Below are 17,766 nucleotides of genomic sequence, written 5' to 3' on the forward strand. Positions count from 1 at the left end.
TGCTCTTTCCACTGAGCCACGCTGCTTCTCTATCTACCCCAGTGCTTAGAACAGTACCCAACATATAATCACATCTTAACAAATACCCTCAAAAAGCCCCAAAACAAACAAAAATAAAGTCATCCTAGGGACGTTCCAGTAGATGGGCTGCTTATGCAGTTATACATTTCTACATGGGCTATATTTTTAGCAGTCTCATTGTTAGATACTAAATGGAAAAAAAAAGGAAGTGAAATTGGTTAATGGAATTGATCCTTAGCCATGTCGTGAAGATACCCCCTAAGGGGGTAAGGAGAGAGTTTCAAAAGTAAAGAGGAGAAAAGTGAAGCAAAGGAGAGAGGAAAAGAACAAAATGAGAGTCAACCAATCAATAGCATTTATTGGGTCCTTACTATGTGCAGAGCAAGGTACTAAGCACTTGGAGTCAAACATACACACTCTAATTCACACTCACCCGTCCAGATGATCTTCCACTCCGACAGCTACAGCAGAAAGATAAAGAAGCATGTGAGGCTTCCCTTCCCCCGTCCCTAGTGACCAAATGACTTGAAATCACAGAGAGTGTCAGACAGCACCACAGCTTCATTTGATCTGAAGCCTGATAATACTTTGTTCCCTTGCTCACATAGCACCCCCCACCCCCACCCCCCAGAGGACATCTGGCCATTTTTATTTAGTTTTCTATTCCCTATCGATCAGTGCATCATCAGACAGTTGCTGCCTAAGAAACATAATCCTGTGATGGTATTTTATTCCATGTTGCTCACGAATACATTTGATTGTGTATGCTGTTTTCCAGATGCAGGCTGATTTGTTACCTTGTTCTTCTTTGGACTTATTGTGAGTCCATAGCACCGAGTTGACCCTGCAACGGTGTTCACAATCATTTGCAGGGATTCTTGGACATCTGCCTCTAGGATGAGGTCATCCATGTAATCATCACTGTTGCATGATTTCTCTATGACTTTAGATGATGCTTGTGGCTGTTGAGTTGGAAGTAATTCCTGGTGGATCAGAGGTGATCTGTTGTGCCAGCCCCTAGTTGCATTTTCCAGCATGGTTGCAAGGAATTAATTGAACAGGACAGCTCTACTGCACTTTACATCTCTGTCATGGGAAATGGATCAAACCTAGTCCGGTCCAACCGTCCATGCCGTTGTGGAGGCCGGGTGCAGGGGGCAGTTTAGCAATATATTTCCTGCTTATACTGGGAAGGAAATACAATTTATAAAGTGATATAAAGGGTGCGTGATTTAAGGGAAGGTATACAACCAAATACGGAAATATCAGGCAGATACCAAACCATAGCCAACTCTGAGACCAAAATTTATGGCTTGAAACTCTCCCCAGGTGGTTTCCAGGAAGCATCATGACTGGGTGAGCAATCTTGTCCATGAACTTGGATCTTGCCTTCCAGTCGATGCAGTTCTGGCCAAAGTGTTGAGACAAACATCCCGACAGACTGCTCTCCGGGGCTTCAAACCAAGTCAGGGGAGGTGCTTGGAAATCTAAGGACAGCAACAGCGGCAGCCGCCCTGTCTAGCCCATGTATCTCTTTCGTGGCTGTTTGCTCCCTCGCTCAAGTTCTAAACATGTGCATTCGCCTTCTGTTCCTTTCAAGCTAACTTTGGGCCGAACCCTTCATTTCTCCTGACTCAATGGAATGTTTTTCTACTGCTCTGACTGCCTCTCAAGAGGCCAGTTCATGACTAAGCAGCACAACCAAGCAATCCGTTCTGCTTTTTTTTTTCCTTTTTAAATCAAGTCATTTGCTGAAAACCTTTAACTAATTTACAAGCCAAACATCACAGAACGACAAGAACAAAATCCACAGCCTATTACGGCCCGAAGGCAGACATACATGGCTAAATATAAAGTTGACCGAACTGTTGGCTTTGAAGCTCATAGTATTCATTGCTGTAGCTTCTCAGGGGCTCTTTCTCCTCTGCTCTGGTGAGATCTTTCAAGGGGGAGAAGTAAGCAGGAGAAGCTTTACACTCATAGTGCCTGTCAAGAGACTTGAGGTGAATCAGCATGTGGAGGGCATAGGCCAGAACCAAGAGTAGGAGTAGGGAGGTGGCCAGGCCCATCAGAATAGCCGGGGAGAAAAAGGATGCACAGTCTTTAGTGTAGGCAAACTGACCCTCTTTGATGTGAAAGCCTTGAATCTGCCAAGAGAAAGGAAGAGGTGAAGTGGAATGTTCTGTTTCTGCCCCGGGCTCTACTCTCTGATTTGGCTCCAGGTGAAGATCCTTGAGCCAAAGAGTGAGGGAGAACTTTATCCCACTGCTAGGGGAAAGCAGGGTATAATGAAACCCATCAGGGGATTTGGAGTCATTGATTTATTTGGATTTTTGGTATGCTACGAATCCATTAGAAAATCTCTCCACTTTCAAAAGTCTCGTGGCCAATAGATACCTAGCTCAGTCGTAAGTTATAAAGATACTCTTTTCCCTCTCCCATCACTCATAAGGAAGAAATTGGAAATTACCTACTGGATGCAGTAGTGCTAACTAGAAGTAGTGGAATTTCTTTAGCATCCACTGAGTGCAGTGCACTGTATTAAGTACTTGGGAAAGTTCCAGAAAAAGGTCACAAAAAAATCCCACTAGAGAGTCAGTGCAAAGCAAATTCTTCCCAGAGTTATAAAACGGGCAGGGTGAGCAGTTGAAACCTACTGTCTGGTGACATTGATCAGGCACAACAATTAAGTTATTGTCTCAAAAGTGACAATAACTGGGAAGTTGAGCCTGAAAAGTCTCTTTTGCCCTCATCTTACTCAAATGATTTCAAAAAAACCTCTAGGCTATTCCTGGCCTTGTTTTTACCACCTTCCTGGCTGACAGATCCTTCCCTATGTTTAACTGCCAAGAGCCACTTTTACTAAGCAAGTAGTCCTTATCTTCTCTCCTATATTCACTGCCCTGCTCCCCACTGGGAAAGAAAATGGTTGCCTCTTCGAGGCTGGGCCTCTCACTCCAGGATATGTCACTCCCTCAATTTCAGACTCCAGCCCCCTTTTGTCTCTTCCAGGAAGATTGGCATTCCTCCCTTGCTTGTGGCTGATAATTATATAGTGGTGGGATCCGGGCATGAAGACTCAAACAGATTGCTTTAAAGCATCCCTCTTAACAAGGCACGTATTTCTGTCTTTAATCCCATTCCATCGCTTTTACCAGAAAGCAAGGGTTAGAATTTAAATAGCCTTTTTAATTCTGTTTGCCTCGATCCTTCCCTGGGAGATTTTGGATGATGTTCTCAACTGAATCTTTAATTTCTATGAGAGCAAACAGTTTCCCAGAGCAAACAGCTTCCCAGTTAGCACAGGGAATGTGTTTGCTTGGTCTTGCTTATTACCTGAAAATCGATAAAAGTGACTTCCCACAGCCTGGAGGCATCATTCGTGGAGCTGGGTATCAAGATGGGGTCATACTTCTGTAGGCTGCTGACGCGTTCACAGTGAAAGGAATAGCTTGATGGAGCGTATATTCGGGTTGCATTGAAAGTTGCTTGGATTGAATTGTTGTAAAGAATCTGAATCCTGTGTAAACTAAACCAACTTTGTACAGGCAACTTGTTATAACTGGTCAAGGAGAACCTGAGAATTATTTAAAAACGGAGAATTAGAAGCCATGTTTTCATTGTTCAAACCTTTGAGTAGGGACAGCACAACAGTACCCTCTCTTGGCCCGTGGAAGAAATTATTTTGGAAAAAGATTTCAGGCTCTTAAGCATTCGGGGTCCCTTCATCTATCTATAGGGCAGATGAGGCCTAGGGGCCTGAGTATCCCCAGGGTTGTCAGAGTGCCATGTAAAGGAAGAATTATATTTTCCACCGCATTCCTTGCCACAGTCTCAGCCCAGAGGAAACATTGCCTGTCCTCCAAAAGTAACGGTCCTCAATGAATGGCTAAAAAAATAAAGGCCCAGAATCAGATTTTCAAAATCTAGAACCTACACTGAGTAAGAAATTCCCAGGCAGACAGTCCTGTGCCAGGAGAGATACGGGCCCATACGAACCCTTTAAGAGCCAGTTCTGACAACTCTTGAAATTCCCTACCAATGACCATCTCTCAGATGCTTAATATTTTGCAGGGTTCACTTCGAAGACACCAGGGTTAGCCTCAAAAATGGTAATTGCTGTTTTTCTCAGTCAATAAAGCATTTCCATTAGAGTCTCTTTAGGTTATTTTACTTCTGAAAACACACTGAAATCAACCCTAAATTTATGCTCTCTTTCAGATAAATATATTAAAAACTCAGGAATCAGATGTAAATAGTCAGCTTGCCTATGAGAGGCCTATCCCATTTCCTAAGTTTTAAAATCTGCAGTGTCCCTTGTCCAGATAAAACCTGCATTGACATCCCCGTCGCCATCACCTTCCCACTACAAAAGCTTATCCGGGCTCTCCCAGAGAGATGTATGCTTTTCCTACAAGAACAGCAGCCTGCTCTATTTAACTGAAGTCCAGCTAAGCAGCTACTTTTCATCACCATCAAATTCTATTTAAGAACCATCACGTGTCCAGTGGGCTGGGTGCTATCCAGAGCAACTCCAGCAGATGTAGCTGAAATGGGAAGGGGAGAGCAGGGAGGGGAGAGAGCAGCAGATGCAAACCGTGTTTGGGGAAGGTCATTTTGCGAGCCTTGTGGGTCACTAGTAGGAAGATACAGGGTGGGGAATACCTGCCATTTCTGCTGGGTGGAAGGGTGTGGACAGAAGAGGGGAGAATGTGCAGTGGACATGGTAGAACCAGAAGGGAGAGAGTCTATTGAGAAGAAGAGAAGCAGCGTGGCTCAGTGGAAAGAGCACAGGCTTGGGAGTCAGAAGTCATGGGTTCTAATCCCGGCTCCGCCAGTGGTCAGCTGTGTGACTTTGGGCAAGTCACTTAACTTCTCTGGGCCTCAGTTACCTCATCTGTAAAATAGGGATTAACTGTGAGCCCCACGGGGGACAACCTGATTACCTTGTATCCCCCCAGTGCTTAGAACAGTGCTTGGCACATAGGAAGTGCTTAACAAATGTTATCGTTATTATTAGTAGTATTGGCCATGCTTGGGAGAGGGTAGGGCCTCAATATTTCCCCCGCCTCATGGTCAGCCCTCTACCCTCACCCCATCAGAACTATTACTGCCACTTGCACCGCAGCTAGTAAGAGCAGTGGAGGCAGGGCGAGGTGTTGGGGATGGAGGAAAATGTGGAAAGGGATACTGCTTTGGCACTGTTATTTTTTATGGTATTTGTGAAGCATTTACTATGTTCCAGGCACCATATTAAGCTCTGAGGTAAATACAAAGTAATTGGGTTGGACACAGCCCATGTCCCACATGGGCTTACAGTGTGAATCCTCATTTTATAAATGAGGTAACTGAGGCACAAAGAACTTAGGGGACTTGCCCAAGGTCACACGACAGATAAGTGGCAGAGCCAGGATTAGAACCTAGGTCCTCTGACTCCCCGGGCCATGCTCTTCCCACCAGGCCATGCTGCTTCTCAGTTCCGTTTAGCCTGGTCATGGGAGTTCATTGTACCTCATTCTGTTTTAATCAGTCAATCCATCAACCAGTGGAATTTATTGAGCATTTACTGTGTGCAGTTCACTGCACTAAGAATTTGGGAGAGTATAATGTGTATTTATGAGAAGCAGCGTGGCTCAGTGGAAAGAGCACGGGCTTGGGAGTCAGAGGTTATGGGTTTGAATCCCCGCTCTGCCACTTGCCAGCTGTGTGACTGTGGGCAAGTCACTTAACTTCTCTGGGCCTCAGTTACTTCATCTGTAAAATGGGGATTAACTGTGAGCCCCATGGGGGACAACGTGATTACCCTGTATCTACCCCCAGTGCTTAGAAAAGTGCTCTGCACATAGTAAGCACTTAACAAATACCAACATTATTATTATTATTATAGAATCAGTAGACACATTCCCTGCCCACAGTGAGCTCATAGTCTAGAGGCAAATGAAAGAAGTTAATCCTCATTTTCACTGTCTGAGGCCCTCCAAACTGATAGTCCCATTGACAAGCCTTAAAACTTCACCTATTTTCCAACGTTAATACATACCTGATGTCAAGCCCCTTTAGGTTGTCAACATCACCAAACTTAAGAGAAAGCCTGGAAATAAAATAAAACAAGGGAAAACAATCAAAATAACTTTGCAAGAACTAAAATGATAAATTAAACCAGGAAAATGTCAGGTTCCTAAATACATACCAGGACTTGGGTTCTAATCCCAGCTCTGTCGCTTGCCTGCTGGATGACCTTGGGCAAGTCACTTAACTTCTATGGGCCTCAGTTTCTTCATCTGTAAATTGGGGATTCAATACCTGTTCTCCCTCCTACTTAGACTGTGAGCCCCATATGGAATAGGAAGTGTGTCTGATCTGATTATCTTGTATTTACCCCAGCATTTAAGCATTTAACAAATATGACAATTATTTTTATAAATTTTAATTATTCTGCTTAATTTTCAAAGCAGTTGGGAGGGGAGATTTGGTTAGACAAGACTGCTTCACCGTTCCACATATTTACTTGGACAGAGGAAGCAAGATGCCAAAGATAAATCAGTCAATTCACAGAGGTGGGCAGTATGTTGAAACCCTGGTGCTTTTACGGAACTCAGACTGGATGGTCCGTGCAGTTTAGGGAAAGGTAGAACAACAAACACATCATCTGATGATCTTTATTAAAATAGTGTTCTGATGCCCAGTTTGTGATAGTGAAAAAGCATTCCCTGAAAGACTCAGTCCTCTTTGGAAACTTGTTTGAAAAAATTCCAGGAGTGAAAATAACTTACAAGGCCTTGAATAGAATCCAAATTGATTATCAGGGTCTACTCTTGGGAACATATGACCAGCTTTCCCCCCCCCCCCGCCCCCCAACTGATCTTATGACCATTTCTGTCTTTTCAAGGGCCTAATTCATAGATCAGGAGCACCTCAAGCAAGAGGATCTGTATCTAATTCCTCCCAGTATATGCTTTTCCAGCACACAGTACAGTGCTCTGCACATAGTAAGCACTTAATAAATACTATTACCACTAACTAATAACTAGGCATGAAACATGTACCAAATACTGTTTTGTGATATCTTGAGGCACGATGTGTTGTGATGTTGATTGTCTTGCCTCATTCTTCCCATTTGATCTAATGTTTTATTTTACCCCATATACTTGGCGATTTATGTCTGCTATTCTCAAAGGCAGGAACAGTAACTCTTAGTCCTGTTGTATGTACCTACCTTCTGTGTCATGTATACACTTACACCTGTGACCTTTGGGCATTTGATATTTGCCCTCCCTTCAGCCCCACAGCACTTCTGTACATATCTTTAAATGATATATTATCAATTAATTTTTATTTATAGAAATGCCTGTCTCCCGTCTAGATGGAAAGCTCATTCATTCAATCGTATTTATTGAGCACTTATTGTGTGTGGAGCACTGTATTAAGCACGTCTGCTAATTCTGTTGAATTGTTCTCTCCCAAGAACTTAGTACAGTGCTCTGCATAAAGTAAGCACTCAATAAATAGCATTGATTGATTGATACGTGTTGAGCATGGGGCTCTGCAACTTGTAACATGATCAGTCAATGCTGTCGAAGATGATAATGGTTCTGGGTTTGGTATCTCATATTCACTTTTCTGAAAACTCATGTAGGGAATTTCATTGCACATTCCCTTATCCAGAGAAAACATGGTTATTTCTAACTTAAACTTTGATCTTGATTATTCTCATATTTATTGGGGTGTGCTCCTTCACTAATCTTCATTCTGACCCTTCTTAACCAAATATTCCTCGTAGTTTTTTCTACCAACAGAATCAAATGGAAGCTCAGTTACTAGATGTGAAACTCAGAAGTGTTCAGCTGGAGCTTCAGCACCTCATCCTTGAAAACATTAATCACCCTGGAGCCCCCAGTATTTATCTTGTCCCTTCCTGCTTTCCATGAGAAGCAGCGTGGCGCAGTGGAAAGAGCATGGGCTTTGGAGTCAGGGCTCATGAGTTCGAATCCCAGCTCTGCCACTTGTCAGCTGTGTGACTGTGGGCAAGTCACTTCACTTCTCCGGGCCTCAGTTCCCTCATCTGTAAAATGGGGATTAAGACTGTGAGCCCCACGTGGGACAACCTGATTCCCCTGTGTTTACCCCAGCGCTTAGAACAGTGCTCGGCACATAGTAAGCGCTTAACAAATACCAACATTATTATTATTATTATCATGGAGTCCTGACCTTCATGCCTTCGGTGGAGCTATGACCTTCATGGCCATTCCCCTGCTTCACTTCCCCTACACTCAGCTGTGATGGTGATGAGGAAGGAAGGGATTGGGAAGACACCCATAATGAGACGATTCATGGCATGATTTGCAAGCAGAGAAAAGGAACTGGGCTAGGAAAGAAGCATGGGGTAGAACCTCAGGGGCCACCCCAAGTTCCAGGTTGGAAGCCAGGCCCAGGCAGCCAGAAGGTTCTACTCATGACTAGAAATGTCCTCTAGTCGGGGCATAATAATGATTATGGTATTTGTTAAGATCTTACTCTGTGTCAAGCACTGTAGGTACACAAAGAAACATCTCTACCACCATACAAAACTGTCCCCCAAAGGGACAGTTCACCAGCAAGGCACACAAGATACAAGGTTTTTGTCCTGTACATGGTTGGAACACAGAGTCCGTGCCTGGGGAAGCAGGAGATTAAACTGTACTTCTGCCTAAATCTGTCAGGGACACCCCCAAAGAGATTATCTGTCTGTCTTCTCCCCTCAACATAGAAGAGAATGGGGCTGACCATTTTCCTCTATTATAAATGCCCTTTAAGGGATCTGGGAAAGTCTCAGCTCATGAACCGTGAGTTCTCTGCATCTGATCTCGGAATCGACTTTCAAATGCTAATTGTGGTGTCATTTAGCATATTGTTCTGATCAGCTTACACAGCTGTGGTTTACCGGAGCAGCAGGCTTTGCTAGATCTATTTTAACAATGTTTTCAAAGTTCATGTATTATGCAAGCATCCACCCTCAACTGCCCAATTTCAAACCATATCTTTCACAAATGACAAAGCCCACTGGGGAAGAAGTATTATTATACTTCTCAGAAGTGGTCTGGGAAGAGAACAGCTTTCAGCTGTTGGTAATGTTGGTAAAACCAACCCAAAATGGCCCACAAACTATATGTTGTTCTTTAATAAAGTATCTAACATTGTTTTGGGTTAAAGAATGAGAGAAATTCTAAAGCCCGGCATATATAATGTCACGTATAGAGGATAAAGATCTGAGGATATTCAGCTAGATTTCTTCACAAGTCACAGTATAATTACCATGCCTGCAATTGGAAAATATGAAACTTTCAAGATTTGGTGGGTTCTTGTTTTTTTTTTGTAATTCCATCCATTTCTGGGTAAAACAAGGGAAAACTAATCCACTGTGAAAGATGGTGGTAATTAAGTGAAAAATGAAATGAGAAAAACTCAGGTCTGGAGAAGCAACATAGACTAGTGCAAAGAGTATGAACCTGGAAGTCAGATAACCTAGGCTCTAATACCGGCTCTACCACTTATCTGTTGTATGACCTTGGGAAAGTCACTGAACTTCTCTGTGCCTCAGTTCCCTCACCTGTAAAATGGGGATTAAGACTGTGAGCCCCACATTCATTCATTCAATAGTATTTATTGAGTGCTTACTATGGGCAGAACACTGCACTAAGCACTTGAAATGTACAATTCGGCAACAGATAGACACAATCCCTGCCCAATGACGGACTCACAGTCTAATCGGGGGAGGCATGAGACACAGACGGTGTCCATTCTGATTAGCTTGTACCTATCCTATGCTTAGTATAGTGCCTGTACTATATGAGGACATAGAAGATACTACACAAATGTCATTTCTCACCGAAGCAAAGCAACACCTAGGCTAGGATAGATGAACAGAGGAAGAAGCTTTGCAAAGAGCTACCCAGCCCCTGCTACTAACAAATGTGTTATGCCTGGCCAAGAACTCTAGGATCAATATTGAAACATCTTATGCCAGGGTCTCCTCCCCACACTGACCAGTCAAAGCATAAACTTCCTCCCTCATTTTGAATTACCCATGAGGCTGCATTATCTGCACCACTGCTACCCTCTATTTGCAGAGATAATTGAGAGTTTACCTTTACTTCCATTTGGACTTACATGGCATTTTCCTCACTGCAGTTTGATTCTCTGACATCCACGGTGGCCTGATTGCCAAATGTTTTATCCGTCAGATCCAACTGAGTCTGATTTTTGAATTGAACTGTTATTCTTTTAGCCCAGAAGAGAATACACAAACTTCCATTCACTGATACATTTAAAGGGCTCTGGTGGCTCTGGCTGAAGGCTTTCCACAGTTCTCTTTCTGAATTTTCTTTCTGGCTAAATTCAGAATAGATGACCTAAATGACCAAATAAAATAGTACAACAGTCTGATATTAATGAGTCAATTTTTCCCCTCAAAGTGAAAAATCCCCTCTCAACTGGATGGCTAATCTATTATATTCAGAATAGACTGGTCACGGTGAGCACCACATTAGGCCTCTGCACTCATAACTTAAGAGTCAAGCCTGGAAACAAAGATAGAATCTAGAATCCCATTTCTTAGGGCCTCTGGGGGTTTCCTACTTGTTGCTGGTTTCCTTCTTAGTTAAAGATCTCATCCTCCCCAAGACTTGGATTTTGCAGCTGAAGACTCTCACACTGCTCTTTAGCAGATCACCTCTATAGTAAATCAATCAGTCAATCAACCAATGATATTTATTGAGCACTTACTATGGGCAGAGCACTGTACTAAGCAGCTGGGAGAGTACAATATAGCAGTGTTGGTAGACACCTTCCCTCCCCACCATGAGCACACAGTCTAAAGCCTACAGTGAAGCCATCAATGCTTTGGGAACAAGGTCTTCTTAGCTATCGATTTACTAGTCAGCCCAACAAGACTGGTGGATGTGTCAGCCAGACTCAGGATGATGGTGTAAAATGGGTTGGGGTTGGAAACAGTGGCAAGAGAGCCCAGTGCAGGCCCAGGATCCATAAAATCCTAGTCAGGCAGAAAAGTAATCAATCATTTTGATGGTCACAACTGTGACACAACTGAAGGCAGCAGGCATCGAGGCCGCACTTGCAGATGAGCATGATTTTTCACAAAAAACAAACAAAAAAAAACCCCAAATCAACAACTCACTGCCATCTTGATCAATTTTAGGAGAAATACTTTTCTAAAAAAGGTCCTGAAGTGGACCAACAGATTCAGCCTGTGGCAAATCAGTGGAGGAAAGGGAATTCTGAAGGATCAGTCCTTCTTTGAAAATCTTCTGCTTCCACTGCCTCAAGTTGAGATTTGGGATTGCTATATATTGATCTCTTCTACCTTAAAACCATTCAGGGAGAGAGGGACAATCTTGAATGGTACCAGGACCCAGGCCATAGAGGGTTTTACAGTGGAAACTCAAACCTTTAATACCTTCCTGGGCAATTCCCATCCTTGAGGCTAGATTCTGCTGCTCACTGTTCATACTGTACCATTTGGAGACTCAGCCTACTTTAAAGGATAGAGCAAGAAGAAAGCTTAGCAGTCACCCAAACTTGAGGTGGAAAGAACTCAGTCTGTCCATATGAAAAGGAAATGCAGACAGATGTAAAAAACCCCAAAAGGCCAAACTAATCCCAGATCTAAGAGCATCTAAAGCCAAAGTGAGGCAAAGGCTAAATCATTACAGCACTAACAGATCCAGAGAATGAAGGCTCAGTGTACAAAATTTTACTAAGATATCTCCATAGCAACTAACCAAGTAAAAATAACTATTCAATGAGCTATAAATAAACATCCCTAGAGTCTTACGATCTAGTTTCCAGATACTGTAATTCCATACCTGGGAAGCTGGAGAGGTCTTAAAACTCAGATTTTTCTTCACATCTCCATCCATCTGTTGATCTGCCAAAGGAAAAATGCTATCAGTGAAAGGGAGTATAACAAGCTGACATCATTTCTTGTTTTTGGTCATGTGGGCAGGGAACGTGTCTGCCAATTCTCATATATTGCACTCTCCCAAGCAGTTTGTAATAATAATGTTGGTATTTGTTAAGCACTTACTATGTGCAGAGCACTGTTCTAAGTGCTGGGGTAGATACTGGGTAATCGGGTTGTCCCACGTGAGGCTCACAGTCAATCCCCATTTTACAGATGAGGTAACTGAGGCACAGAGAAGTTGTGACTTGCCCAAAGTCACACAGCTGCCGAGTGGCAGAGCTGTAATTCGAACTCATGACCTCTGACTCCCAAGCCCAGGCTCTTTCCGCTGAGCCACGCTACACACAGAAAACACTCAGTAAATACAACAGATTCATTATGTAGCTAGCAGAGTTGAAACCGATTCACAAAAAGGCCAGGGAAAATGGGGACGAAGGGAGAGTAGGCAGTGGCTAAGTTTACCAGAAATCCCTGTTTAGGAGAGATGGAGGGAGGACATCGCTGGTTAAAAGGATACCATTGATGTAGGGAAGGGGTGCAGGCCTAAAGCTAATATTTCTGAACAACTTTCAACATCTAACCAGTTGCCCCTGAAGTGAGTCACTTCGTAAGAGCTTTGCACAAAAGCAAATGAAAAGTCTTACCATTTCTGAGGACCAGGTCTTGGTTTGAAAACATTCGTGAACTAAAAAAGAGTAAGGGGGGAAAACAGACACTAACAATCTACGTTTCCAGTCAAATATACATTTCCATATTAAAAGTCAGAGTTTGCTGTTTCAGAGTGGTAAGGGGTTATCTTTATCATATATAATTCTGCAATCATGGTGAAAACTCCTTGGGTGTAATCTTTCATACCATTAATATATTGATTACAGTGTGGCCTAGTGGAAAAGCACATGATTGGGAGTCAGAGGGTTTGAGTTCTAATCCTAGCCTCGACACGTACTTTCTGTATGACCTTGGGCTAGTCACTTCACTGAGCCTCAGTTCCCTCATCTACAATACCTGGGCTCCCTTCTACTTGGAAATGTAAACCCCAAGTGGGACCTGATTATCTTAGTAATAGTGCTTGGCACATAGTAAGTGCTTAACAAAATACCACAATTATTTTTACTAGCTGGAACTGTCTAGACAAGCAAAACTATATATATTCTACTACTAAGCAGGACTACAGATTATTTTTCTCTAAGAAAATTTTCCGACTTTCCAAATTTCCAGTGAGCAAGAATGTCAACTATGAAGTACGTCAATACTAAACATTTCCCAACATCCAAATATTACTGTTTGATTCTAGACAAAGCAAATGTTGTTGTTGATGTTGTCTTATACTGTCGAGTCATGTCCAACCTATAGCCAAGCCATGGACACATCTCTCCCAGAATTCCCCACCTCTGTCTGCAAGCGTTCCCATAGAGTTTTCTTGGTAAATATATGGAAGTGGTTTACCATTGCCTTCTTCCATGCATTAAACCTGACTCTACACCCTCGACTCTCTCCCATGCCGCTGCTGCCCAGCACAGATGAGTTTCGATTTGCAGCAGATTGCCTTCCACTTGCAAGCCACTAACCAAGCTAGGAATGGAATGGATATGCCTCTGCTTGACTGTCCCTCCCATAGTTGAGACTGATAGAGGACTGGAAACTCTCCAGATGTGACCCTGAGAGGTGAAAGCAAATGTTACAGCAGACCAATGTCTGCTGACTTGTTGCTAACCCAATGCATCTTCTCCAAATTGCTAAAGTTGCCCAGATTAGAAGTTGCTGGGTTTAATTTGCTTTTCAGGAGTTCACCCTGACACCCAAAGGGAGGATGAAAATGGAGGTGAGGAGGAAGTGGAGGAAAATGAGGAGAAGGAGCCTCCCTTTCACTCTTTCTGTCCTCAAACATTCTTTCCTACCAGTCATCACCATTTCTGCCTGGGTGGCAGGATCGGCAATGGGACTGCTGGCAGGAAGTCACCCCTCTTCTCAAACTCTCTCCCTACACCTTTCCTTTTCCCTTTATAAATGAATAAATAACTAAAAAACACAAATACAGATAAAATCCCAGCCTTCAAGCTATTCAGTTTACTAGCTGTCCTGGGCAGAAGCTTTAGTCTTGCCCAAAGCCCCGAGAAAGATGTCTGTGTTCCCAACCCCGAAGGTCCAGGGTAATATCTAATTTCTCTCAACACCTCATCTAAATTAATTCTAGGACAAGGTGTAAGTGTTTTAAGTGGAGAAGTACAGCACCCAGAAAAAGTGATAGCCTCATTTCTGAACAGCAGCCATTCTTGCTTGGATGTTACTTTTTCCATTTAGACAGTTGCACATCATTCTGGCACCGAGGCAACCTCCTTGAAAAAAGCAGTGTGGTTTGGCCTAAACATCCCAATCATTCCCTACTCCAAATTCTATATAACCAATCAAGCAACAGTGGTTTACATATCTGGACCAAAAGACAATCTAAGACTTTAAGAAGGCTTCCTCTCATGGAAGCCTGCAAATCTCATTTGAGGAAATTTTCTTCAAGTCTGAATGAGGATGTTGTCATTGTTTTCACTGAATAATATTGAATACTACTCCCAAGTGCTACATTTTCCACACCAAGTGTGGAAATGTAAGTTGTTGTGAATCTGATTCCTTAAAAACTCAGAGCTATTACAACATATTAATGCACATTACTTTGACAAATTGTTTTCCAGCAACAAAAACTGATGAAATTATGTGACTGGGTTCAGTAACACAACCGTTGGTCTTATATTCCTGAAGGATATTTACCTGCTAGGAGATAGTGTTAAGAAGATACCATTCACAAGCCTCTGGCTCAATGATATTATTCTCCTAATATGACATTTAGTGGTGATTTTTTTGCAACTGTTATTTCACTACATGTTTAGAAAAATATCAGCCTTCCTTTGGAAAACATTAGCTCTAAGACCACAATAACACAGAGCTGCATTTTTATTTTTCTATTCATTCTGTCAACTGCAGTAAAGTTGGTTTATTCTTTATACAAATCAGTGTTTTCTAAATACTAATAAATTAAAGGAGCTTCTGTGTATGAATAAAGTGTAAAATCCTATCTGTCATGGGACATTATTCATCATGAATATAAAGAAGAGTAGCTTGTTTATTATAACCATGGTTCACACAAGACAGAGGTTTTCTTGTTAGTAGACATGTTTTTAGGGTAGGAGTTTGTAATTCTTCTGTTTTGCTTTCTTGTTTTGAAAAGATATGTTCAGCAAAATCAATTCTATCTGAGGCCTTTATTGATTATTATTTTTACCCCAAGTATCTGTCCAAGATATTTGTCTAAAACCATCTGATGTATGAATCATAAAGTAAGTGATATTTTACTCCTGGATGAAGTATGTGAATCTAAGGGAAAGAAAGCCACGGTAGCCAGTGTTAGAAAACTGGGTCCTTTTTGTACATTTTCACAGACACTTATTTACTTGCCATCCCAAGATCATGAAATTCTAGATTCTGAAACAGGTAGCAGTGATGCCTTTAATCACAAAGCAAGGTAATTTTGAGAATCTATTTATGTCCATCATCTTTGCAACCCTATATTCACTTCAAAATTCTTGCCCGATTCATGTTTAATTAACTTTATTTCACTTTATCTGTCTTACACAAAAGAACATCTATAAAGAAAAAATATACAAATTGTGCTCAGTAATAATGTACTAAATCCTTATGGTTGGGAAAGTGGTGAGGAACTTCACTATTGCAATTGTTTTGAAGAATAAAGGAACTTCCTAAGTACCATTAAAATGTAAAAGTGAATGAAGGCACTGATTTCAAATGTGTAAATTGAGAATAGCAAGTCACGTAGCTTTCATCATACTGACTCAAAAATTAGTTATTCCAAGTTTAACCAACTTACCACACGTCCCCACTGCCCTATAAGCTCAGATTATATTGCCAGCTGCATATGCTGGCAGCCACTTATTATTCATAATTGGAAGACATGATGTGAATGATTTAATTTTGCTATTTCCACTTGGAGAGCCTGAACTTTCAGAAGCTGACTCCTTTGGTTGTTTTATTTTATAGTTTCTATTTATATTCCCTAATAGGTTGGAAAATAAGACTTTCAAAAGACAATAGAAATACAAATATAGATGTCATAGTTGGTTTCTGTGATCTTCCAGCCTGTATGGCAATAATAAACCTCTTTCAATGAATATAGTTTTTAACACATCTTTTTCTTGGAGCAGGCTTACATCTGGGTTGCTATTTCACGTTCCATGTTCCTTGTGGAGGAAACGAAGGAAAAGAAACAGTAACATTCAATCTAGTAGAAGAAAACTGCCTGAAGAGTGAAGCTTTTTAGGTCATTTTTCTAAGTGTGTGCATGAATAACATAGTTATATAGACGTATATTTGTGCCCAAAGAATAGTCAAGAATGGTAAAGGCAACATGCATTTTTATCAAAGATTTATTTTACCTGAGCTCAATATCTGTCAGACCTGGAAAAGAATCCTAATTGGAGCCAACCATTTTGAACTGAAATCAAATGTATCTGGCCAAAGATAATAGAGTAATTGCAGAACTATCGGCTCTCTCTCTCTCTCCCTCTCTTACACACAACACACACACACACACTCACTTCACAGGTACATTGAATTAAAAGATGTCATATTACTGACCTTGCATCCATGCTTACAAACATTTGGTCCTTGGACAGTGAAAATCCTAAAGATAAAACAACGAGTAAAAAGCTATAAGGGATTTGTCTTTCCATGGAGAAATGATTCAATTCCTTCAAAGCAAGCACATCAGTTAATCTGTTCTAGCAAAGAGACCTGAGCCAGTGGGCTTGTAGGTCATATGACTGATGGCACATTCGACCAATAGAAAGCAGCATCTGAGCTATCGTGGACTGAGTGTACACAAAAAGCCTTAAAATATTATAATGGCTCTACCGTTTGAGGGTATTTCATTATTCATCTTAAGAAAGATTAATACAGAAAAAAATACATCATTTAAGCTCCTTCTGAAATACAAAATCCTTTGGCCACATTTCGAGTCAATTTATCCTTTCCTGCCTTAACTCTGCCCTCTCCTCCGCCAGGCAAAGCTTCTTCTCCTCCCTCATCGACACCCATGCCCGTCACCCCCGCCGATTGTTCCGGACCTTTAACTCTCTCCTTAGGCCCCTGTTCCTCCCCCTCCCCCATCTCTCACCCCTAATGATCTGGCCACCTATTTCCTCACGAAAATCAACACGATCAGGTCTGAGCTCCCCAAAGTCACCCCTCCACCTCTCCCCTCCTCCCCAACAACCCCCTCCCCTACTTTCCCATCCTTCCCTGCAGTATCCTCAGAGGAGATCTCCTCCCTCCTCGCAAGTGCCACCCCCTCCACCTGCGCCTCGGACCCCATTCCCTCTCACCTTCTTAAAACCATCACCCCTGCCCTCCTCCCTTCCTTAACTTCTATTTTTAACCACTCAATCTCCAAGGGCTCCTTCCCCTCTGCCTTCAAACATGCCCACGTCTCCCCCATCCTAAAAAAACCCGCTCTTGACCCCACTTCCCCATCCAGTTATCGTCCTATCTCCCTACTACCCTTCCTTTCCAAAATCTTAGAACGAGTCGTCTACAATCGATGCCTAGAATTCCTTAACTCCCATTCTCTCCTAGACCCCCTCCAATCTGGCTTCCGTCCCCTCCACTCTACCGAGACTGCTCTCTCTAAGGTCACCCATGACCTCCTTCTTGCCAAATCCGATGGCTCCTACTCCATTCTGATCCTCCTTGACCTCTCTGCTGCCTTTGACACTGTCGACCAT

The 17,766-nt window shown here is 42.3% G+C and overlaps 1 protein-coding gene and 1 non-coding gene across 2 annotated transcripts; both read right to left on the minus strand.

Annotated features, from left to right (window-relative positions):
* Positions 1 to 355: 355 nt before the first annotated feature.
* On the minus strand, positions 356 to 16,826 carry ATP6AP1L (ATPase H+ transporting accessory protein 1 like). Its single transcript, XM_001511828.5, has 7 exons — positions 16,622 to 16,826; positions 12,625 to 12,665; positions 11,883 to 11,944; positions 10,168 to 10,409; positions 6,062 to 6,112; positions 3,358 to 3,598; positions 356 to 2,168 (listed from the first exon to the last, which is right to left on the minus strand). The coding sequence occupies exons 1-7, from the start codon at positions 16,714 to 16,716 to the stop codon at positions 1,866 to 1,868; spliced, it is 1,035 nt and encodes a 344-aa protein (XP_001511878.3). The 5' UTR covers positions 16,717 to 16,826; the 3' UTR covers positions 356 to 1,865.
* On the minus strand, positions 13,511 to 13,648 carry LOC114816194. Its single transcript, XR_003763963.1, has one exon. It is a non-coding gene; the product is annotated as a small nucleolar RNA SNORA7 (small nucleolar RNA).
* Positions 16,827 to 17,766: the final 940 nt, after the last annotated feature.

Source organism: Ornithorhynchus anatinus, chromosome 1 (assembly GCF_004115215.2).
Source record: "Ornithorhynchus anatinus isolate Pmale09 chromosome 1, mOrnAna1.pri.v4, whole genome shotgun sequence".
Taxonomy (NCBI): Eukaryota; Metazoa; Chordata; class Mammalia; order Monotremata; family Ornithorhynchidae; genus Ornithorhynchus; species Ornithorhynchus anatinus.

Bases quoted from the DNA above. Each gene is read 5' to 3' on its own strand.
- ATP6AP1L (XM_001511828.5), bottom strand. From the start codon at position 16,716: ATGGAAAGACAAATCCCTTATAGCTTTTTACTCGTTGTTTTATCTTTA. The intron at 10,410-11,882 runs GTATGGAATTAC...TTGGTCATTTAG, and splicing joins AGACCTCTCCAGCTTCCCAG to GTCATCTATTCTGAATTTAG. The intron at 6,113-10,167 runs GTAAGTCCAAAT...TTTTATTTCCAG, and splicing joins TGCAGTGAGGAAAATGCCAT to GCTTTCTCTTAAGTTTGGTG.